This window comes from Aquila chrysaetos, chromosome Z (assembly GCF_900496995.4).
Source record: "Aquila chrysaetos chrysaetos chromosome Z, bAquChr1.4, whole genome shotgun sequence".
In the NCBI taxonomy this organism is placed as follows: domain Eukaryota; kingdom Metazoa; phylum Chordata; class Aves; order Accipitriformes; family Accipitridae; genus Aquila; species Aquila chrysaetos.
The window spans coordinates 75,059,980-75,084,290 of NC_044030.1; the positions used below are offsets into that span (position 1 = coordinate 75,059,980).

The 24,311-nt window shown below is 40.1% G+C and overlaps 1 protein-coding gene across 2 annotated transcripts in view; it reads left to right on the forward strand.

Moving 5' to 3' along the window:
• ADAMTS12 (ADAM metallopeptidase with thrombospondin type 1 motif 12) overlaps positions 1-24,311 on the forward strand; it is a 165,676-nt gene that overhangs the window by 51,306 nt on the left and 90,059 nt on the right. For both annotated transcript variants that reach the window (XM_030005164.2, XM_030005165.2), the window contains exon 3: positions 11,498-11,672. In XM_030005164.2, coding sequence (XP_029861024.1) covers positions 11,498-11,672 — 175 coding nt within the window. The remainder of the gene's footprint in view (positions 1-11,497; positions 11,673-24,311) is intronic.

Here is a 24,311-nt window from a genome sequence, read left to right on the forward strand (position 1 = left end):
TTCAGGAGGACCTTAAAGTATTCAGCTCCTTAGAGAAGGTAGTTGGCATTTCAGCTAATCAAGCTCCTAGCGAGGGGGGCCTTGGTATTAGCAGAGATTTTATGCTGAGTAAACTCTGAGTAAACTAAGTTCTTGGTTTTGTACCAAATTTGATTTGGTTCTTATTGAGTATACATCCTGCCCAGTTTTGAGCTGAAACTTGACTGTGAGTAGATTGAGGAGTATTTGTTTGTCTTGCAGGCTTTTGTTCTTATTGGGGTTTTTTTGCACAACTTGAATTTCAAAGTATAGGTCATCTCTCTGCATCTCTGAGAGGGTTGTTAATTTTCTGCCTGCAAGCTGTAATGTTACACACGTGCAGGTAATTTTGATGATATATCAGTGTGTGCACTGTACCTCTCGTATCAATGGATATGGTTTTCAGTCAGAATTCAACCTTCAAGGGGGGATTTAAATCAAGTTCAGAGCTAACTTAAGTGCTTTATGCTTTTGAACTGACCTGAACCCAATGCTGAATCTGATCAGCCTTCAGCTTTGGTATGCATGGGAGCTGGGACTTGTACTAGATTTGTACAAACATTTATGGTGGTGTGCCAGATGCAGTCATAAAGTCACTTCATTCTCCTTTCTCAGGCGGACAGAAATAACAGGGAAGGTCAAATGAGTGGCATGTGATTTTGCCTCAGGCCAGTAGAAATTCAGCGCTCCTGTTGTGATTGCCAGTTATCATTGTGCTCATTCCCAGACTGCCATGCGCTAAGCATCAGCTGTGTACTAGAGACTACACTTTGTCCTCCAAGTTCTGGGACTCAGTTTGAACCTTGTTCTCACAGTTTAATTTCATTTCTTCTCCCCTCTCCCTCCGCATCCCATGTCTTACTCTCAATCCTTTCTCAACACAGCCACTAGTCGTGATGCAAAGTAACCTTTTTGGTGTAGTGTGTCACTTACTCGACACTGATATCTTAATGTACCACAGCTGCCCTCAACTGGGGACTGAATTTTCCCGTTTTGTAAGGTATTTGGTTTTGATAAGCTCCCTCCCCCTTCATTCCTCCCCAGTGAGAGCACAGCAAGCTGCAGCTTGAGCATGGCTTGCAGCCTGGTTCAAAGCTGTGCAGAGCAAATGGAGCAGCTGCTTTCTCATACCACCCACGGAAACAAGGGCAGTGTGTTTCAAGCTGCAGTTCTTGAGCAGAAGCCATGATTCCTCCTGTAGGAACTGAGCTGAAACTCCATGTCACAGTGCTGCTTTGAGGTTGTCCTTTGGTATGGGGAAGTCACTTTTTATAAAGGCATTGGAAGCATAAATGGTTAGTGAAGAAGTGACTGAGGACATGAGTATGGACTGCCTTTTAGGTCACCTTGATGTGATACTTTCGTGAGTGGTGGCATGACCCTTCCTGGGCATGCTGAAATTCATTCATAAGTCCCATCTGCGCTGTTCAGCCTGAGGCTTCATGAATTTGGAGGAAAGAGAGGCAGAAGCCTTCTCCCCCAACACACCTATGATCACAACTGCAGACCTAAAATGTGCTGTCTGCTCTCAACATTTCTGCTTGCTTTTGGGCTGGACAGAGTGAAGCTAGGAAAAGAGTGTCAGCAGGTGGGTCAGTGTAGTCCAGACTGATGTTGCTTTTCCTCACAGACTTCTGTTTCTTCAAGCAAAATAATTTCTGTGGAGTGGAAGAAGTTGGGCTGTGACCTTGCCTTGCTCTGCTCTTGAGGAGAGTAAAGCTCCTGCCAGGCTTTCATCCACTGGAAAATGGGATAATTGTGCTTTCTTCCATCTATCTGCACATGCTGTGGCAGCTGTCATCATTTGTATCTCTGCTTTTCTGGCTGTTGACTGGGGTTCCTGTGGGTCACAGTAATACAAACAATACTTGTCAATAGAAACAATGCCACTTGTCATTTGATCAAATATCTGCATTTAGTTATTCTGTAATAAAGTTTGAGTTCTGTAGTATTAACATTGTCGTGCTCACTAGCTTGAAATTAGTTTTAGAATGTAAGTGAGCAGGAAGCCAAAACAGCCATGGTACTTTCTGTCTCCAAGAGCAGAGATCGTGTCTGCTCTGTGAATCCTATTGCTTGTGTTTTTATTGCTAATAGAAAGCGCAGTTTAGGCCAGGAACCTCTTAGCAATCTGGTGTTTAAATCTTTACTCTTCAGTGTTACATAGGCTTTTAATCATCAAACTTGATCTCCTTTGCAAACTGTAAAAGTTTACTGGCTTCCAAATCAAAGCTTCACAACTTCTCATCCTGCTATCGAAAGTCTGAGAGAGGATTTCAAATGCTGAGTAGTACAAACCATTTTTATAGTGTTTATTTTCATTTTCATGAGAGACTGTTCTGATATTAATGAGAAGAAAAAGCCCCTATTTGTACAATGTAAGCCCCCTGGATACAGTGCTTTCTGAACAAGTTTAATTAGAAGGATATGAATTAAATGTTTGAAGAGTATTTTCCAGGAATGAAACAGCTGTTGCTCTTTCCTACTTTTCCAAACTAAAGGTAATTTTTGGAAGAATTGGGCAAACTTTTTGCTTTGTCTCAGAACAATGACACTTGCCAAGTTGTTTTTGGATCCCAAATGAAGTGAAAACTTGCTAGTCTCACCGTCTCATGACTATAGTCAAGTAAGCCTCTTGCACCTGGAGAAACAGCTCTTGCCCACCCCCCCCCCCCCCCAGCACTAGTTGCCATTAAAACTTCCAGTACAAAAACAGGGGAGGAGTGTAAGGGAGAAAGCATGGATAAGAAGAAGAGTCAAAGACTCAGAAAAATACTGTGTTAATGTTCACCAAAGAGTGTCCTTCAGGCTGGATAGCAAAGCTTATTGATGTTTAATTTAGATTTAACTTGCTATTAGATTCACCCTGAGGTAGAGCTTGAGGCTATATTGACTACTTGCTTGATGGAGTGCCCCATGTGACCTAGCTGACTTTTGCTGGAAGAAAATCTTCTGGGTGTTCTTTATCCTCAGGAGTGATGTAACTTGCTGTGTGGATGGGCTCAGGGCACGGACTAGGCACCATCCACTCAGCCTGTCCTGGTGGGGTGTCACCTCATTGGCTTTGGACCCACTAGGCAGCCCAAAGGACTGCAATGTTGTCTTCTCCAAAGACACAATGGACTTGTCAGCAATTGAGTGGCAAGGAAATGTTGATGAAAGGTGCCCCGGATTTCAGGAGTGCCTTGGGCTTCAGAGAGCCCTTGGGAGTCTGTCTCTCAGCTGCAATGTGGAAATCAGGCTGGTAAGTAGAATAAGGTTTCAAACTGGGTTTGAGTTAATGAATTAAGAGTCAGCTGTGCCATGCAGTCAGTCTCCCTGCTGGATTCTCAGCCTGTGGCAAACACAGGCTTGTTTCAGCCTAACATAAGCAGAACTGGAAGTTGTGTAAGATTTATTAAATGACATCTTTGCTGTATTTTAAGACCATAAAAATGGCTAGTTATTAAATCTCCTCTAATGGACAATAATTTTTTACCCTGTTGGAATTTAATGGTGTGTCTGAGGTTTAGATGCAGCAAGGGAGGACGGTTCTGGCTTAAGCAGATCAAATCGTACATATTTCAAAAAGTAGAAAATGAGAATGCGGAAGGAAGCTGAAAGGTGCGCTGAGAACTGGACAACGTGAAGTGACTGCTGCTGGACACTGTGATACAGTTAGAGATGTAGAAGCTGTGGGAACACAGCTTCATGTTCCTCATGAACTGCTGGAGATTTCAAAGCAGAAGCCTGTACAGAGACTAACGACGCTCTAAGCAGTTTCACTGCCACAGTTACCATCTTTCATTTGTGTATCTTCTATCATAAGAAAAGAAGTGAGATGAGATATTTCTGTGATGCAAGTATAGCCACGGCCAACAGGGCACCCACAAGTGTATGTATGAATAAGATACCTGGACTCTTACTTCTAAGGATAATCAGGAAATAGGCAGAAGAAGTAATAAATGTTTTTAGGATGGACAGTAAAGATTGATAGTGGACGATGCCGTGATGAACTATGAACAAAGGCGTCTTTTAAAATTATGTGTTCCAAGTTGTATTTTTTTCATGTGAGCATGCTCAAATCCCCACAGCAGATTAATTCCACAGAGAATTTCCTTGTATATAAATGAATGTAGCTGGGGTACTTCAGACTCTGTAAGAGATGCAAAGCTCACGGTGAGTTGGAGGTCCATAGAAATTATTCCTGGCTATCAGTATTACTTAATGAACTGTTTCTGCGGCACAGCAGAGGAGCAAATGAACACAGGATTTGGACTGTTTGCTTCTCTTACCCATTTTTATAAAGGGTGGATTTTTAATGCCTTAGCTTCTTAAGATGTATCCTAGAAAACCTTTGTCCTAGTCCCCATCTCCACTGAACTGTGGGAAGAGGAATGAATCTGTCCTGCTCAAGTGCTGTGAAAAGAAGAAATGAAGTTGAGTGTCGTCACCAGCAAGCCGATTCCATAACCCAGAGTAATGATTCTCTGCCAAGTCTCTCAGCTGAGTGATTGTGTATTTTAAGTAGTTGTATAGTAGCTGGTCAACATGACCGTAGAAACTTGACTTTTCTCCTTTGCTGAGGGTGTGTCCCCAGCCAGAAAGACCCTTGTCTCTGAAGTATCCAGGACTGATGTCTGACCATCAAGAACCTGAGAACTGGAGGATCTCGGACACTTCTTCCTCCTCTGATACCTTATTTTCTTCCACAGAAGTCCACCTTGCTATAAATGTGGCTTTGCATTGATATTTTCTTTTCTCTCCTTTGTGTCTGAACTTTCTGAGCCCACAGTGTGCAGGGCCTAACTCTGCACGTTTTTGACACTTCTGGCCAGTTTTCTGGCAGTGTGTAAAATACACGAGGTAGCAAGTGTGACAAAAGAATATAAGATTTGTGATATGGTAGTATCCTGTTCTTTTACTTATCTTGTTGTCTTAAAAATAAGCTATTTTAATTTTGGACCAAAGCTATGTTAAACTAAGGCTGTGTTCAGTGTCGTAGCACCAAACGAATTTTCACCAAATCCTGCTGAAAGCACTGTTTTTTTTCTGTAGAACTCTGTAAGAGCTAAAGTGTTGTCCTTTTCTGTGGGCAATGTTCATAAAAGTCTTTGTCAAATTTCTCAGTACCTAAAAAATGGTCAGCCTCCTCTTTCTGCCTTAGCAACCACATGGCAGGTCCATTTCTTTAGGTCTAGCTGAGGATGTAGGTGAAAATCTCATCTGGGCACTCATGTCGCTAGGTTTGCGTTCTGGCTCAGGTAGGAACAGACAACGACTCAAAGGGAAAGATCCTTGGGAAAAAAAATTACATACAGAAAGCAATTAAGTCATAAGCTGAAAAAAGAAAATAAACTTAGCATGCTTAATATTTACAGATAATTTACTTCACCAGTGCAGTTCTGATTATTTGCAGCTGAAGAGCACTGGTAATGCATGTTTCCTATGGCACAATTTTTTCTTTAATTAGCAAATTCTTTTATTCAAACTGAACTTCTCTTACCATGCATTACAGTTGTAATAAGCAGCTGGAGCAAAGTTCTTAAAGGTAAAACCAGCATCTTGTCTTCTTACTTTAGTTTCACATTGCTTCTAAAAACTCACCATGTTTTCAGAGTCTGTTGCTGCCTTTTTCTCAGAAATACTGCTGTCTGCTTTCAGTAAGTTACACACTGTTCTCACTACAGATGTTATTTTTTGGCATTATTGTCAAGATACTCAGTTATATAGCTTTAGACTGCAAATTGTTGTTTTTTTCCTTCCCTTTTTCTCCTGACATACACCCACTAATTGCAGCCCCTCCTGTCTGGGATAACAGTGCAATTGCAAAACCTTAGCCAAGGCTAAAGCTGCTCTTTTCCCTTCCCACAGGACTTGGCTTCAGCTTTCCACGTGGAAGTGATTGAAAAAATTCTGCCAGAAGATAGATTTTGACAAAAAACCTGAACTTTTGACCAAAAGAAATATGTGGAAAATATCCGCTTTCCACTGGAAAATGCAGATTGCTACTGAAAATCAAAAAAGTTGCTTGAAAACTTTGAGTCAGAAGTGTCCCAGGATCACCATGTCCTCCTGGCGAGCAACATGCAGTGTGGGAGATGCAATGTGTCCAGGGAGCTGTTTGTGTCAAAATAATGAGGCACTTGAACTAAAAATCCTATTAAGCAATGAAGCAGCACTTCCAGATACAGTCTGGGAAACATTTTCGGCCAAAATATGTCAGAATTTGGGGGTGAAGGAGGAGATTTGAAGGAGGAGAGAACAACAATTCAGAAAAAAATTCTGTGGTAGATTTTTAGATTTTCCCGTATAGGCATTGAGGGAGACAAACACACATATAACCACCCTACCCGCCATGTGACACTGCCCCCCCCCCCCCCCCCCCCCCCGGCCATTTGTATTACTATTTTACATGGTAGCGTTTCATGAAGAAGTTTAAATGAGGGAATCTTGGCTGCAGTCATTTTTTCTGTGGTGAAAACTAAACACTGTAACGAGCATAAATAAGGCTGGCTTATTTCTGATGAGGCGCTCCTTTGTGTATTCTGAGGCCGTGTGAATATCACTTAAAAGCGGATGATGCTACAAACTGCTAAAAAAAAGCATATATTGTAAGTATACATAGCTTGAAAACTGATGGACTTTAAATGAAAAATTTTTGCTATTATATTTGTGAATCAGAGAAGAACAGCTATAAAGAGCGAAACTAAAGAAGTGCTTAATCAGCAAAGGGAATTGTGCTGGTTCTGAGTGCTTTGAAGTAAGTTTAATCTGAGGATTGGTTTTTGTTTTCTTCCAGTTGGTCTCAGCATTTCACTTCTTGGTGTGTAGCCTGTGCAGGTGAAAGTGCAAGTGCAAAGCACAAGTTCAGTAAGTGCTGAAGTCTCTGGAAGCTGTTGGAAAGCATATCTACATTCTGGAAGCAGACTTCTACAGTCACTTCATCCCAAGCAGCACTGGCGGGCATGGTGCATTTGTCACTCTGATTTCCTTAATTGGCTTCACCCATAAATTTACTATCAGTAGGTTAGCATTTGAAATATACTTCTTTTTTTACAGTAATGGACTACTTCTGAGAGAACCACACTTCTCATGGTTAAACCCATTATTTTATTCACTATTGCTAATGTATAGGGTCTTTATACTTCCAACTGATAGGTTGTGTAATGGATGGATTTTTTTAAATTTATAACTTACCCTGTAACTTGTGTGTGCTTGTCTTTATGATTCTGGACAGGAATGAAAATCATGGTTTCTACCTGACATCCAATCAGTAAAAAATAAAATAGTTTCAGGATAAAGAAAGCAAGGATAAAGGATTTTGGTTTAGAAGATATACAAATGCCTTACTTCTCTTCCAGTTACTTCTGGGAATAGCCATGAGAAGAACTTTTCTCCTGGAGGTTATCAGCTCCTCTTCTTGTTGTAGTCCAAAAGTGGAACTGGGAGATGTTTTTAGACATTAAAAAAAATTCTAGGATACTAGAATTAGGGGAAAGTTTTGAGGCAGGTTCTAGAACTGGTCTTTCTCATAAGCTAAAAGTGTATTCTCATCTCTGGTAAGTTTAGGCACACAGTGCAGCCATTTGCAGATAATAAAAATGGAGCATGTCATAATATTTTACACAATTTTAGAGGATATGGAGAAATGCACATTTTTGGTATCACTCTTCAGTTTCTTTTGCAGTCATGAGTGTAATACATTTGTGCAGAAAGGTCTACGGTTCCTGAGACTCCCTAAATTTGCTCTGGCACGTGGTACTTCAGATAACACAGGACACAAAACATTTCTGTACCACATTTACAGAGGTGTATTTAAGACACTGATCTCAAGAACCCTAATTTCTTCTTGGACTGGTGACTGGGAGTAGTAATACAGACCAGAGAATCTATTCAGATCATTTTACTTTTTCTGTTTTCATCTTCTTTTCCAGCTTGCTTTCTCCACATGCTGTAGCACCATGAGAACTGCAGTTGCAAGATACGTTACGACAATGCATGCACTGATTACAGGCTAGCAATATGGATAGAGAATACCCATATGCTGAAACTGTCAGGGAAGAGGGGGTACTCAGGGACGTTTGGTAAAACACTGACTGACACCTTCGGAGAGAGATGATCTGGCCTGGTTACAATATCCTGCCTGTGTCCTGTAACAGGGAACACATCGAGGCAGCTCTCTTTACTGGGGAGAGTGCAGATAGCACTAAAATGCCATGTAGGAGGTAATGGCATTTCTCTTATTTTGTATTGTAGTGATGATGGTTTCATCCGAATTTCAAACTCTTTCAGAAAATCCCAGAGCACAAAGTTCAAGTGAAAGGAAAGATTGCTTACAAATATCTTGCTTTATTGGGGAATTTGTTACAGACAGAGCGGGCAGTTTTGTTTAAGTAAATTCTATTGCTACTAGAATTTAGGATCCATGAGGCCTTTTGGAGCAGATAATTTTTTTGTTGGAGTGTCTCCTTGGTAAAATAGGCCCTCAGACTTCTTCATGCGCTACAGTGACTTTAGTCTGGATATTGAGTGGGGAGCAGCCTTTTATTTTCCCAAGATTCAGCAGTCTGTAGCCAACAAATATGAAAGTTCTGGCTGTTATCAACCTCTTTTAAAGAACAAATGTTAAAGCTATCGTGTAGAAGTTACACACACCTGAAGTAGCTTTCTTCAGGGGAGATCTGACACACAGACATTGCCTCTTCCAGAAATTAAGGCACATTAAAAATTTCCACTTTTTCTGCATGAAGTGCAGGAGGGTTCTCTTGGACCTTGCCTCATGTAACAAGAGGAGACAAACAGGAAGGTAGTGATTACAACATAGAGAAGGACAGTGCTACTAACTCTGTTTCTGTCCGTATTCAGTTATCTATCAATGTAAAGAAGAAAGCACATGCGGTAGGTGTGAGTCAGGTAGCCACACATACTCCTGGAAAGTGCTACAATGACAGTGACAAGAACAGTATATGAACTAGTGCAGACAAGCAGTTACTGCAGAGGATGGGAGGAACAACTCCTAGTTTCATCCCAGATCGAGAGGAAGACTGGCAGAATTTCTGCTGCAGGTGGGTGGGATGTACAGTTGTATTACCGAACTTAACAAATGTTGTCCACAGAATGCCAGCGGGTTGGGGGTGTTGTGGCTGTATTGGAACAGGGATGGCTTGGGATAGAGTTGTTACAGCAAAAAGCTGTAAGGCTGTGAAAATAGATATTCCATACTGAAAAATGATGTTACAAAAACAATAATAATAAAAAAAAATGGGAATGTCTGAAGCCAGGTTCTGTAGGAGCTGGTGTTTGCTGGCTTATTGAACAATCTTTAGTGCCATCTGTGTGTGTGCGTGTGCAGTATGAAATATGATGAATTTTTGGTTTTTCTCCTGCTCCACACAGCTTGAATGGAGAGCTGAATTTTAACATACAGGCATTGCTGGGGGAGCTTGGGAAATGAGGTTGCTACTAATATACTTCATTTTTTATGTGATTGCCTGGCCTTTCTTCTTACAGATGCAACTTTGACACAATAGTCCAGTGACTAATCAGCCTGCCCTATAAAATCAGGGTCTGCAGTGAAGATGGTTAGTTCTTCCTGGTTCCAACTGGGTTAAAAAATACAACAGGAAAAAAAAGGTCAAATAATCTAGACTTTCAGAATATCCAGGAAGGATTGAATCCTGTGGAATGAAAAGGAATGGGCAAAGGTTTGTGACAGTGCTTTGATTCCTTGAGCAGCAGGAGGAAAGCCACATGTACCAATCTCCTGGTCTAGCCTCTGTGTGGGCGTTCTTGTTCTATAGACATCTTGACGTTTTTATCCAATCTGAACACGGAATTTATTGCTTTTGTAGTGTGTCTCAGCTCCTATGTCAAAAGCAGCCTTGATCTATAATTGAAAAAGAAACCTGAGCATTTTTGAATTTCATGTTTAAGAATCAGAAGTCTTGATTTCTTTTTTCTTAAACATGAAACAAAAAACATACAGGCAGTAACTGTAATCCCAGATGAGCAAACATATGTGACTTTGAGTCCTGAACCTGTGAAACTTTACGGGTGTAACCAAGGCTTCAAACCAAGACCAATCTCTGGCTTTTAAACTTTGACTCGCACTGGAAAACTAGAAGGAAAGAGTTTCTCCTCTTAAGGACTGTTGGGCAAACTCTGTGAAATGACAGTCACAGATATTTATTTGTAAAAGTTTGCTGTGGGATGTATTGGGCCTCCGGCAATCAAAGTGGAGGCAGAAGGTATCTGGTAGAGGGGACTTTGAAGCACATCATGTGGAGATCTCACTGAGCTGCCTTTGGGCTCCTCGTACATAGAGCCTGTGGTTATTTATATTTAAGAGTGCTTTTCCTCCATTTATATGATTTCCCTCTTGACCTTACCCTCATACTGGCTTTCCTAACTGTCCAGGGAAACTGTAAGACCTGGGAGTGTTTCAAAAGGGTTTTTAGATTTGTCTGTCCTTCTAAGTTTGAATACAGCAGCTGCAGGAACACAGTGTTGCTGCATTTTTTCCTGTTCCAGAACAAGTTAAGAAGGCTACACTTACCACAGCAAGAAAGTGAAGAGGAAACAAAGCCATAAGAGTGGGATACCTCAATCTCCTGTCACATCCCCAGTGTGGGCTGGGATGTCAGTAGATCTTTTGCTTTAGATTTAGTATTGTTGAAGTGGAAGGGCTATACAATGGTTCTGCAATGTTAGCAATCCATGCAAAAATGCTGAGATACGAGGGACCAAGGCCATGTCCGGTTGCATGTGTCTCTTAGATCATGGCAGAGGGACGTGTAAACTAATCGTGTGTAGTCCAGACGGGTATCAAAGGCCCTGTAGCTCAGTCAAAGCTGGGAGGTTGATACAGAAGTTATAGCATGAGAAATGTTACAGCCTTTGTTAGGCAGATCTATTGTATGATCACAATAGCTTGCTGTAATTCATGAAAAGCTACTTATTTCTTCCATTGGAAGCATGGAGGCCAGAGGGGTTTGTAGTCTGAGTCGAGAGTACACCACACAGTGCAGCCTATCTGATGGGTTGCATGATCTGACTATGGAATTGCAGCTAGGAGCAGAATTGCGCTTTGTACTTGTGAAACAGCTTCTATTCAGGGCTTGTTCTCTGGGGAATGGATGCAAAACATCAGAAGAACAAGATGCAACTCTCCCTAGTGCATCATGTTTGACAAATTAACTTTTGACCTTTCAGTGGCTTTGTACAAATATGGGAGCCTCTGCCTCAGTATACAGGATTTCAGGTTATTAGGAAGAAGATATTTTTTCTATTCCCCTTTGGACTGTTATGCCTTTGTGAGGTACAAAGCAACCTTGATGTATGCAGCAAAATAAATACTGAAAACCTGACGTTTTTGTATTTCTGCAGTGTAATGACTGGCTTATGAGAAAAGCTTGGGGATGGTAATATGAAAAGAGTCTTTTATTTTTGACTTCCAGTACTGGACAGGAGAGATTAACTCTTTTGTGCTTATTTTCAGACTGGATATTTCCATCTGCCCCATGGGAATTACTTCATTGAGCCCATTAAAAAGCATCCACAGAAGGAGGGAACACCCCATCCCCATATTATCTATGGGGCAAATATCCTTCAAAATGCTTTAAGGAGAAGACGGGCGATCCTGATGGAGAAAGAACAAGCATGTGGATTGAATGGTACAAATATTGCTGGATTTCTGCCTATTTACTTTCTGCACCTTTTTAAGCAGCTTTTATTTTCCAGTGGTGTGTGCCTTTCCTTCTGCCAGGCTTTCTTAAATCCTGTAAAAAGAGATTATATAAAATGAGAACATCTCAGTCAAAATGCCTCGGGAGCCACCCCTCTGGGTTCCTTTTGAAAACTTAAATCTCCCTTATGACTGCTGGGATATGTTTTTCACACCATTGATCCTTTCTACCCCTCACTTTTTTCTCCAACCAGAATTGTTCAGTGAGTTTGAGTTGAATTCTTGAGTAGTTCTGGGATGATGAGAATTGCAGTCATTATTATTTCTAATAAAATATTCATTCTCACTCCATGCAAATACTGTCCTCAACATAAAATACTCCCCCCTCTAATCCATGGTTTAAACTTCAGGATTTCTAGAATCTCTGTGATAGTTACTAGAATATTTAAAGTCTTATTTGGTTGGTCTGAAAGTGGAGTGCAGGGCATCAACAGCGAAGTGTTTTTTGCAGAAGTGTAAGTAAAAATAATACTGGTGCACTAATACTCGGCATTGTGTCTTTTGGGAAAACAAACTAATACACTATCCTGGAAAGGAAGACTGTATCTAGAGGGTAGTTGGCATCTCGTAATTACAAAATTAGTTCCTTTATTAAGTAAAGTCATTCACTTGATTGACCTCATACCAAAAATTTACAGATCTTGCATTAGTTCTCTGATGTTGAGGCCTTCAAGCTGAGTCTGCACCAAACTTTAGAAAAGATACAGTATTGGTAGGGAGAATGAATAATAACCTAAATGATGTAAGGCCCAAGTTATGTACAAATAGAGCTGCAGAATACGCAGGTGTGTGTTTCTGTCTTTCACAGGTTAATGATCAAAGAGTAGCTGGTTCTTTTCCAGGGGTGGAAAAAAAGGAGGAATGTAGGAATTTTTAATCTTCAGTCACGACTGCTGCTGAAGTTTTACTGCTCTGTAATATGAATTGATAAATTAAAGAAGCAAACAACTCAGCCCCACTATATTTCTGGTCATAGACCTGCTTTGCACTTCTTGCTTGCTGGCCAAGAGCAGTGTGAAATGGTAGGTGGGGAAGACTAGAAAGCTGTTGGCTTGCAGGGAGCTATTCAATCTTCTGTGATACTGGGAAAGTGAGGATAAGGGGAAGCTGTAAGAATTAATATGAATACTGTTCCTTATTATTCTTCATCAAATAAAAATACATCTACTTGTTAGACAAAAAAGCCTGAAATTCAAAAGCCATGAACATCTGAAGTTGATGTCTATTTTGGCTTAAATCTAAAATAGCTCCCTGATTTTCCGTTTCTTCTGATGACTGCTGGGACAAATGAGAGGACTTAGTTTAGATTTGCCTGTGAAGAATGAGGAAATTGTTCTTGCCTGCTCTCTTCCAGGTTTCTTTTTTGGATGAAATAACATCGCTAGGCAATAATTTTAAGTATAGAGAGGAGACAGGAGATACAAGGGATCATGCTGTGTATTTGCTTTGTGTAGCCTGCTTATTTTTTTTCTACCTCTCACTTTTTACCCCTTGTATCTTTCTTCCAAATACTGCAGAATGAGACAGAAAAAGACTGGCTGTACCTGGATGCTGGAAAAAATTGAGCATAGCTTCCCTGACGTAGACCAGCTATGTTTGCTCTAATAGGCTTTTGGATTTAAACTGCCTGTCTAATGTTATTCATTCTAATGTGACAGAACTATATCTGGTGGTAATAATATGTTCATGACATTCCAGGCTAACAAAGGGAGTGTCTTATGAACTAACTAATAGCTTTCATTTATGTTTCTATGTTTAACTGACTCCATCAGTCTTTAGAGTTAATGTCTGCCTTTGGTCAAGCAGTAATCTGCTTGGCTGTCATAGAAGTTAAGTAATCAGTGTGAAAAAGTTCATGGGGAGAAAAAAACATTTCCTTCATTACATTTTTGCCCTTTGTGTGACAGGATATAACAATCATTGGTTCCTCTGAATGCCTTATGCTTTGTTATCTCACTTCTGTTGTAGCCAGCTCTTCAACAAGGGTAGAAAAAAGAAGTCAGTGTCATCTCCTGTTTACACTATGCATTGTCAGAGCAATTGCTCTTGTTAGAAGTGAAATACAGAGCAAAAAACCAAAGTGAGTTAATTCTTGCTTTCTGTGTTAAATATATTCACGACACAGGTTTTGGGGAATACTTGGTACATAAATACATTTTAAAGGCGGTAAGGTGACTCTTCCCCCTTTTCAAGACCTCGAGCAGTTCATACTGCTAAGTTTGATGCCAGAATTCTGGTACACCCACATGATACCACACATGGCCCAGAGTAATGCCTTTTGGGATCACTTTAAAGCAAAACAATTTCAATTTACAGTTCACATTTAATTCTGGAAACGAATTCTATTTTACAGATTGAACATCATGACTATTTTGTATTTTCAGCCCTAGCTTTGTCCCCATTGGGCTGGGGCTTAACTGATGAAGAGTTGCCTGCCATATGTTTTGTAGGAACTGGTTTTCAGAATCAAATATTTTAATCTTGTGTGCTGAGATTCATCATACAGAGTGTCTAATTTGTTTATTTGAGCTCTGATTCTGTTAGTTTTTTAAACTTAAGCTAAGACAATTGAGTCATTTCTAAGACTTACACTTGGGAAATCCTTTGTGTGGCCAGGTTAAAATGTAGTGGTGACTTTTTGCTTGGAAAAGTTGAACCACCTGGATGCTTTCAAGTCAGCGCACAAAGTTGGATAGTGATAATAATAATCTTTTAGTCAGAACTAACCTGTCTGTCAGGCAAGGAATGTGAAGACTATTTGTATAGGCAAAGTCAAAATAGAAGAATTAGTCTGGGAGGGAAGAGGTGGAGGATACTGACCTCCTGTGTAGTCTTTTTCAAGCTTTTTTTTAATGCAAGGACTGTGTCACCACTTGGAAGAAGCCCTGTGCAGCATGCTCATGACTTTTACTGTGGCAACAACCACATGAATCTTCAGGCTCCAACCTGCTTGTTACCTGTGTCATCTACATACAGTAATACTTTAGCATCAGTTACATTCCTGTGCTCTTACAATGATTATATTAATTAGTTTATAATTTGCAGTATCTTTAATAGTTTCAGATATTTGGAGAAAACTAATTGTGATAAATTATGTAAATTAAAGTTTAGTTTTGTGCTGTACATTTCTATTGTTGCTTAGGCAACTGCCAGGTGACTCAGTCATTAGCTGCATGCAAAACTGAGGGCTAATCTTGAAAGTGGCATTACGATACTGTACATTGCAAGCTGCTGTCTTACTGTATCATTTGAAATCTGTGTGAGAAGTAGCAAAAACGGTAAATGAAAAGTGGCCCTGAGCTTTATAGATAATTTCTCTAATCATTTTTGCCTGTAGGATAGGAAACTAAAGATCTGGGGATTTGATTTGTTTTTTTTTAAATAGATTATCTTAAAAACTTGACAGTGTTCCCGAGATATAATGCAAAAGAGAAGGAAGTATCCTCGCTTCTGCAGAATGAGAGAAGATTTCCCATTTCTTTCTGTTTGTTTTCATCAGTCTGCCACAAGGTATTGGTTTGTTTGTGAGCTGCAAAATGGAGAAGTTTTGTGAAGTTTGTGAATGAAAATGCTGTGATGTAATGGAGCCCTTCCTGACTAAGTGCTACAGAGGGGACTGATACGATATGAATAGATGGACATCTTTTTCTTGGACTGGTGAGCTGGTCAGGTTGCTGTCATTTAGAAGAAAGGTAATTGAGTTTATTCAGACTGCAACCCAGTGATTGCTGCAGTAGTCTGTAATATATTAACTAAGGAAAGAAATGTTTAGGGTATTAAAATAGATCTCTGAGAATACTTCATTGGAGCTTTAGGTGTATGGAAGTTGTTATATGCTTTAGTCTCATTTTGGCATTGAAAAGATTTGATAGATGAGCTCCACACAGATCAGAAGTTAGGATTAGTTTGGGTTGTACGTGGATGCCCCAACTCCTTGTTGGCAGAGGAGTTATAAATCTTATAACTGAAAATTTTGCATTTGGAGCAATTTTGCATTGGAATTGTGATGGGATAAGGCTGGGGTGGGAGGGAGGAGACGGAAGCCAGGTGCTGTGTGAAGTAGAGGAGTGAAGGGAGCTGAAGAAGCAGAACATCATCTGTGCAAAACTGTTTTTTAAGTCTTTTGAATGATGGCTTGGTGGCATAGTTCATTTAACAGATGACTAGAATGCCATTAAGCAGTTTCAGACAATAGTTACCTGTTGTTCCTCCTAAGGATTATGTCTGAGTGCAGGATTTTATTCCATTATGGTCTTGCTTTTTGATGATTAACTTGATACTGCCAGAAGATTCTCTTCAATTTTTCTGTCTGCAAGTGTACAGCATAAGCTGTTAGTCTTGGCTTTTGACAGTGAAGTCCTTTGTTTAACCACTTGGAAGAGGGAGGGAGAGAAAAGCAGCCCAGGACACTGTTTTATTCTCAAAGGATAGCCTATCTTTTTTTTTTTTTAAGAACTTTGTAGCCAATGTAAGCAGCCTTGCTCGCTGGCAGAACCCCTGGTACATGCTGTGTAGCTTCCATATTTTTTAAAGAATGATGCTGACATTTTTCCAGTATTTGTTTATCCTGTACTTAACCACATCAATTACTATTCAGCTTAATTTGCTTAGTTTCTTCAAAACACAGAGACTATTATTCTTGGGATGGTAAGTTCACACATTGAATTGTAGTGAGATTAATTCAATGTAGAGGGAAAAGCATCTTTTTCCCTGCATCCCTCTGCTTTCTATGAACAGGCTCTACTAACCTGTTTAAAAGCTGCTTGCCATGAAAAAAGAGTGAATAGATATATTCGGTCAGAATGACCTGTATTGTAAAGTAGGAACAACAAAACAAACAGCTTGCAGCAGTACATGGAGTATCTCTCATCTCTGGAACAGTTTGCATTGAACTGAAAGCAGTGAGTGCCTGCTTGTGCAGGCAGCAGGATATTTAGCATTTCAGGGGTGGGGTACCTGGGAAACAAAGACACAATAGCTGGTTTGTTGTAGCAGTGGATGAAACAATTGCTGCCAACTGGTATCAAGAGATTCTGCTCCCCGCCCCCCCCCCCCCCCCCCCCCCCCCCCCCCCCCCCCCCCGCAACAAGGTCATGAAATGAAAGCAGAAAATTCTAACTTTCTTTCAGGTTTCAGGAAGAATTTTCTTTTTTCGGTTGCTCTCTGGAGTTTATTAGAAGCTAATCGGAAATAATACAGACTTTTTGTCATTGTCTTGTGCTTTCCTTTTCCAGAAAAAGGAAGAGTCGTCTGTTTTCTGTGCCAGGGAGATAACAAACCTTCAATTTTGAGTTTCTAACACCCGACATATGAATTTAAGACTTCTGTGTTCATTTCACTTTACTGTCAAAAATCCTGTTACTTCTAACAAATGAGCAGGTGCAAATGTGTAGCCTTGGTAAGCAATAAAAAAAGGATTCTAGGTTTCTTTAGCATACAGATGTTTAATAGATATGTTTGCTGTTACTTGAAATTCAGGTTTTAAGGACACAAGATAAGGTTCTTATCTCTTAACTTGAGTAGCCTAACAGTTAAATACTTGACTTTAGGCTAATCGTGTTACAAGCTGGCTCCTTTTATAATTACTGGAATAGAACAGTCATTGTCAAAAGCTGATTCACCCTATTCTAAGATGTCATCTTTGACTTTTGGGACGAATTGTGCTTGGGAGCTACCTAGGCTGTAGTTACAGGCAGTAGAAATATTGGTAGAGGAGAAAGGAATAAAATACTGTATTTTGTGCAGTTCTCCCTCTCCGATTAAATGAGTGCAGACTCAAAAGTAGAACTTTTCTGCAAGTCGATCCAAAGTCTGTACTGAACAGGGGCCAGAGAAAGCTCAATGCTGGCAGAGTGCTGGCACCTGCTTTCCCAGTCCCTGTTGTTTTCTCATGTTCTCTTTTCTGCTGGAATTTAACCTTCTGTATTTCACTAGCTCCTACTAACTGAAACAAGGTGCTTTCCAGAAGTACTTGCGTTGTGCAGGAGGTAAGGGAGAAAAATGTGGAAATGTGATTGTTGTTATAATGTGATAATAGTCAATTGTTGCCACGAAAAGACATCAGAAACGTGATACGTTTGCTCACTCAATGAGTGAATAAATTTTAAACTTCTGTGACAGGCCATTTTCCAAATAATACGAGTCAAAACTATAAGGAGGAAGAAATCTGCTTCACTGTGTTTCAGTGGAGTGTTTCTGTTCAGTCCCTGTGCCACTGGAAAGAAACAGTGTTTGCTACACCATGCTTGCTTACTGCACTTGCTTTCCTGTGGTTTAAAGGGTAAACTGTGGTCTCTTCCATGTCTTCATTGAAACAGTTTGCTTAGCCACTCATCAGATTGAGGACTCTCAGTCTGGATCCAGAATGAACTTTCTAACCATGTACTGTCGTAGAGGAATATATTCTGCACTTGCTCTGTACCTACAGCTTACCTTATCAAACTGTGTGTGATGCTACTGCACTTTTTGAGTATTGCCATTGATTGGGTAAACAAATGCTTTGGTAATGTAAATTGCTGCAGTATTGATTCAGAGAGCAATAGCAAGCTTTAAAATTAAACTTAATGTCACATGCCATCCCTTTCTCTTTTGTAGGATAACACTAGCCTTGAACAATTGTAAACCTTATTTCCACAGTTGAAATAGAAAACCCAGAAAGCTAAGCTGCATTCAGGAAACATTTTTGTTGCAGGAGTTTGAAAATTTGCTCAGAACACTTGACCCATTAATGTAATAGTATTGGCAAAGCTGTTCAGCCTTCAGTCTGGTTAGTGCAAGATTTCTCAGTCATACTGAACTCTCTATGAACTTTCTAAAAAGAAACTACAATTACCTTATTATTTCTGGGCAGATCACAGATTTCTAATTCTTCTGAGAAGTGCTGGACTTGTGCTGTGGGGCTAATGCATTGATATGGGCTCAGTGTTCACAATTAGTTTCTCCGAAGTCTGCATGTTCCTGATGAGCCTCTGGCAGTGTCCTATCATATGTGACCCACTTTAAACAGGTGTCTGAGCACAGTTTTTCTGCATGAAACACGGTGTACTTGCAGCTTGTCCACTCCTTGCATGGGGTTGGTGTTCTTCACTCTTCATGTCCCAGCAGCTGCTTGAACTTGGATGCATTTTCTGTACTTGGAGAGACTCCTCTGGTTGAATTGTACTTAAAAGGAGATCTTAATACTCCTCTCAGCATAGATTTTAGTTTTATGATTAGTTGGGAGCAAAGGGAACTGCATAACTTAGGAGGTCGTAAGATTTTTTCCATCCACCATTACTTCAGTCATCTTGTAGAGAACTGTAAGCTCTCTCCTTTTTAGGGAGAATTGGGGCCATATCTGGACTTATCCCACACCACAGATGATTACTCAGTAGCATGTTCTGGGGTGCACAGATCCAGCACAGATCCTGGGGTGCACAGATTCTGCACTCCTGATTATCTGCTGAGTGTAGGATGGAGTTCTCAACTCCAGTGATGGGTGCTTGTGGGGACCATTCTCATAATGAATTTCTGGCAATATTGAGTAGGTTGGGACGTGTTTAGTAGATGCAATTTCACTAGACAGTGGTCTGCAAAGGGCAACTTTTGGAGTCCAGGATGTCATTTGTGACACCGGTCTTTATGTCTGAATTGTTTTTGCGTTTGGTCAGTGAAAACAAGGATCTGCCTCAACACAGATTTAGTGACCTACTGGACTTGCTAGCTGGATTTGATTTGTTGTGAAACACTTCTAGTAGGGTGAGGTTTGCTCCTCTTTTTCACACTGCTTATTTAAGATTACCTGTTGCATAGTATTTTTGCAAAGAATACCTCTTCGCTGTGTGCTATTTCTGAACTGTCCTGAAAAAACTGTATGTAAATAACAGACTGGAGGGACATTATTCACTTAAAGATCATACAGAATTACACACAATTTTTTTCTAGAAAAAGGAATTGTCCAACAGAAGTAGGCATCCACCTTTACGCAAAAAAAAGTGGCCAGAAGATTGCTATGCTAAAAGATGTAGTAAATCTTTTTATTTGATGGCCTTAGGTACTGCACTTGTTTGAAGACTTTGTGGAAACATTTGTTGCATGTCAGTTTTCTGTATGAAAGAGCGTAAAAGAGAATATTGTTTTTTTGCCATGATCTCTTCTACATTTTCAGCTTTTCTTCTCTTGCAAATATTCAACTTAAACTTACTTCAGCAAACAAGATGGTATCAGGTGGCTTAGCTGAAAAAACTATGTATTCCTGTCCTCTTTAAACAGCTAATGATGAAGTCTTTGTGCACATAAATTAGACTGTTAAATTAGAGAAAGTCTCTTCTAACCCGTTCTAATCAGTCTCAATAAAAACTGTGCAAAAATTAATGTTTGTGCAAATTAGGAAGTCCAAAGCCTTGATGTCCTTTATTCATTTCTTAACAACAAGTTCTAATTCCATGCTGTCTCTGATTTGTATTTATTTTAAAAAAGGTCTTGTCTAATATTTTGCTGAGCTGCAAAACAGTGTTTGAGTTGAAGCTGCAGAGAGATAGATTTTTGTATTTTAAATACTTTTTAAACACAATTAAAACACAGCCTCAGTCTGAGTCTTCCATTCTGCCAAAGTTAGAATTAGCAGCAAGTTTCTTGCCTGCCTGAGCTCTAAAACAAGCTGAATCGAGTTCCTTCCTCTCTGATCTGCACTGTTGTCAGTTGGGCCCCCAGTCTGGATTCCCCTTAGCTGTGTGGAGGTTTGGATTTGGATCAAAGTCTTCTTTCAGGTGCTGCAGTTTTAACAAGGGATCATTCCTGACATTTTCTGTATTATTTGCATGACATTCTCCAGGTAAAATATTCACTGAACTTCTCTGCTTTATGGTATTTTCTTTTCAGTGTCTCAGCTGCATCCATTTCCCATCGTGAGGTACTTCTGTCAGTCAGGTCTTCCTCAGAAGAGATGGAAGGAGATGAGAGGGATGAAATTTCATCTGCCAGGGAGGCAGTGGGGAAGAAGGGCAGTAAAAGAAGGGAGTTTCCTGCAAAGCCCAGACTGCTAACATTGGCAGGCAGCTGAAGGTTGTTCAAGCAGAGATAGCCTTAACATTGGAGAATGGATTACTGTACAGCTCCTTCCCCAGCTGATGGATGTAGCCTGGTTTTAGCCATCATTATCCATTTTTTGGATATTTTTCTCTCCTTAAGCTATAATTAATCATATTGTTTTATGATATGTGTGAACTGGATGTTACTTTCAGGCAAAACTGTCTGCATTTTTCTCTCTTTCTGGTCCCATGTGTTTACATACCTTTATAATTTCAAAGCTACCTGGAGAGAAGAGGAGCCAGGGACTTTCTACAAATGAAAACTCTGTCATTTAGAAAATAACAGAGGCTGAGTCTGTTGACAGGGCTTTGCTTGATTCTGTTTCCATGGGAGTGCAAATTTCAAAGCTCAAACCCAGTTCTAACCAAATGCTCTCAAACTTCTTGGCATTCTAGTGTGGGAGCCCCAATAGCTCCTGTCTGTGACAGATTTTGGCATAGTTTTCTGTAGGCAGTGAACCACAGGGAGTCCAGTTAATTATACCTGGTGTTACTGGTGAACCTGCACCCTATTGATGACAAAAATGGAAGTGACTTAACCTGTTGGATGTCACGATTCCATTATAGTGCTCCTGACAACCAGTCTCTGATAGGAAACTGGAATCAAAGGAAAAAGTCACTCTCAGAACTCTGGCTAAAACTGGAAACATCCTTTAGCCCATGCAGTGGTATGCATGAAGAGCTGAGAATGGCACTAGTCACCCCAAGACGTTGTTATCCTAACAGGGCTACTTGTGCTGCATCCCCTGAGATGTCTCAGTGTCATTTGCACTATTCCCTCCCCTTGCTCCTTCTAGCAGTTTACAGACACCTTTTCCAGCTCTCTGCAGTTGCAGGACAGAGTAGCTGGGTGATGGGCTGTCCCTGCTCTGCTGTTTCAACAGCTGTTGTGTGTGCATGAGTGCCTCTTCAGAGGCTTAATCAGGCAAAATGAAATCTTGTGTTGCTGAGTTGGAGCAGGAGAACCTCCATGGTCAGCTTCCAAAACGTCATGAAGCTGGAAAATGTTGTTCATAGGACCTGCTTCTGAGAATAGAAAACATTAAAAGCAGCGTGTGTCTGAGATTTTCAAGATGTCATATTAGCATAATTCATTTTGGTAACTCCCAGACTAACCACCCCTTTCTCAGTCCCAGGCTTGGGGGGGAGTCCTCGCCTGTAAGAGCTGCTCTTGCACTGCTGCTGTTTGCTGCAGAAGCACGGCAAGGTTAGGGCTGATGTTTTGAAGGCTGCATTGCTTAGTAACATCATCTGAAATTCAAGACATTTGGCCTGAGCCGAGGACAAGGCTTGGAGGCCCCTCAAAGTGCTAGCATGTGTTTTTTCCTTTGAGCACTCTAGTGGGATTGGTATATTTTAAATACAGTGGAGAAATGGGATGGAAAAAACAACAGCTCATCCAGGAAAAAGGTCAAATAAAGTCTGTTGTATAAGCCCAGAGATAAGAAGGTTATAACATATGCAGCATTTCTTAAAGATATATCAAACCTTGAAAGAATAGCATTTCGTTTCAAGAATAATTCCAGACTGTCTTTTTCTTCTTTCCCTTAGTAATCTGAATTTAAACCAAACTAATTAAAAGGCATAGCTTAACTACCACTTCAAAGACCTATTCTGTGAGTAGCCATTTCTCTTTTACAACACAGACGTTATACATTAATTTAGTTGGCGTACTTTACATTTCTTAAACTGTCTTTCAGACATTTAAAACTGAGTTTTTTTTTTTTTTTTTAAACAATTCAAGTTACTGGAACTTTGGGTGAACTGTAATGGCTATTTTCTGTGTATAACAACTGCTGTGCAAGGAATGTTCACTTACTGGTGGATGGTGCATTCATGAGAACTTGGCCTCTGTGTCTGTGGCATGCCTTGAGCATGAAGGTCTTTAGACAGGTGCATGAAGATTGGGAGATGAGGAAGATGAGGCACAGAATTTCCCTGACTTGACACCTGTCACCCAGTGCTGTCCACTTCCCCATCTTGCTTTCAAATTTTCTCTCATATGATGGTGCCAAAAAGACTGAATGGCCTGAATGGCCCAAAACAAACAGATACTTCCTGTTTTAGCGAAGTATCTGTTTATTTTGGGTGTTTCTAAGGATGGCCGATGAGCAAAGGAATAGGATCCAGCCATTCTCTCCAGCTGTCACCCTTGCTACCCCATAATGGCTCATGCTGCTCCTCACAGTCCCTCCATAATGAATATAAGTCATGATGGCTTTGAGTGATGTCTGGAAAAAGTACTGTTTTCTCCATAATTCTAGAGGAAGGAAGGAAGGGAAAAAATCAGTTGAAATTTAAATCCTGTAAATGTAATGTTAGAAGGCAAACATCAGGGCTTGTGCAGTCCATTGCAATACCTAATTAGTTCTGTTATAAAATTAATGGTATTACCTATTTGTTTGCTCTGTTCAGATAAACGCGTTCTGAATATTACTATCTGTTGGCTGCGGCTGAAAGGCTCTGGGAGCACTGCTAAGCTGGCTGTGCTGATATGGGGCTCTTGGTGTAGACTAATTTTTTTCGATTCTCAGGTGGGTCTGGCACCATGACTTGAATTCTGTGGTGTCTCAGCGTGTCTGCTGTACCACGTCCAGTGTGCAGCAATAATTTCTGGTTTGTCCTGTGTAAACTTATATTTAGCTGAATTAATGAGCAGGTACAGTTTGTAGAATGAGAGCACTGGAGTATTCCTGAGAATGGCAATAATACATAAAATAGTTAATACAAATACTAAATTGGGGTTTCATCTTCATTTTACTAACAGCCAAGGACACTAGTTTTTCAATAGGATTTTGCAGTATTTGGAAAATGCTGATTACTGTCTTGCTTTTTAGCTTTTAAAACCCCTTTCTAGTCCTGTTAGTGCACACTACCTATTAACTATGTGAAAGTATTTTGGGGGAAAAAAAAAAAAATGAAAAGGAATGTGTTTATATCCATGAGCTAAATAAAATGTTGAAACACAGTGCTAAAACAAAGCCTGGCAATTTATATAAGGAATGCTAATGGACCTTCTGTTCAGCTCCTTAGATGACTGAAAAAGTTTTGTTTAAAAGTTACAAGGGGCACTCCAAATACTTTATATTGGGTTTTAGAGTATTTTTCTTCCATCTCCTTCTCCCTCTGTGCATTTTGCTAAAAAATTGTATGATACATTTTCTTTTATGTGGCTACCACATACAGTAGGTAGCTCTATGGCCAACATAGATGATACCTTCTGGTAGGTTTTGAAAAAAATGCGGTTCTGTCTTCTACGTTAATAGACCTAAGCTAAGATGTAGAAAAAAAAGGAAAGTGTGATGTAGATTATTTTCTTAGTGTTCTCCTGCCCTTTTGTATTATAAGTCAGGATTTCAAGGCAGCTAAGAGACAATTTTTAAACTATTGTTTATAAGACCAGGAAATTCTCATTGTCAGTGCTCTGTGAAATAATCCTGTGTATATTTTAATGGGTGCTCCATTAATTTATATAAGTAAATGCATCCTTATACGTTTTT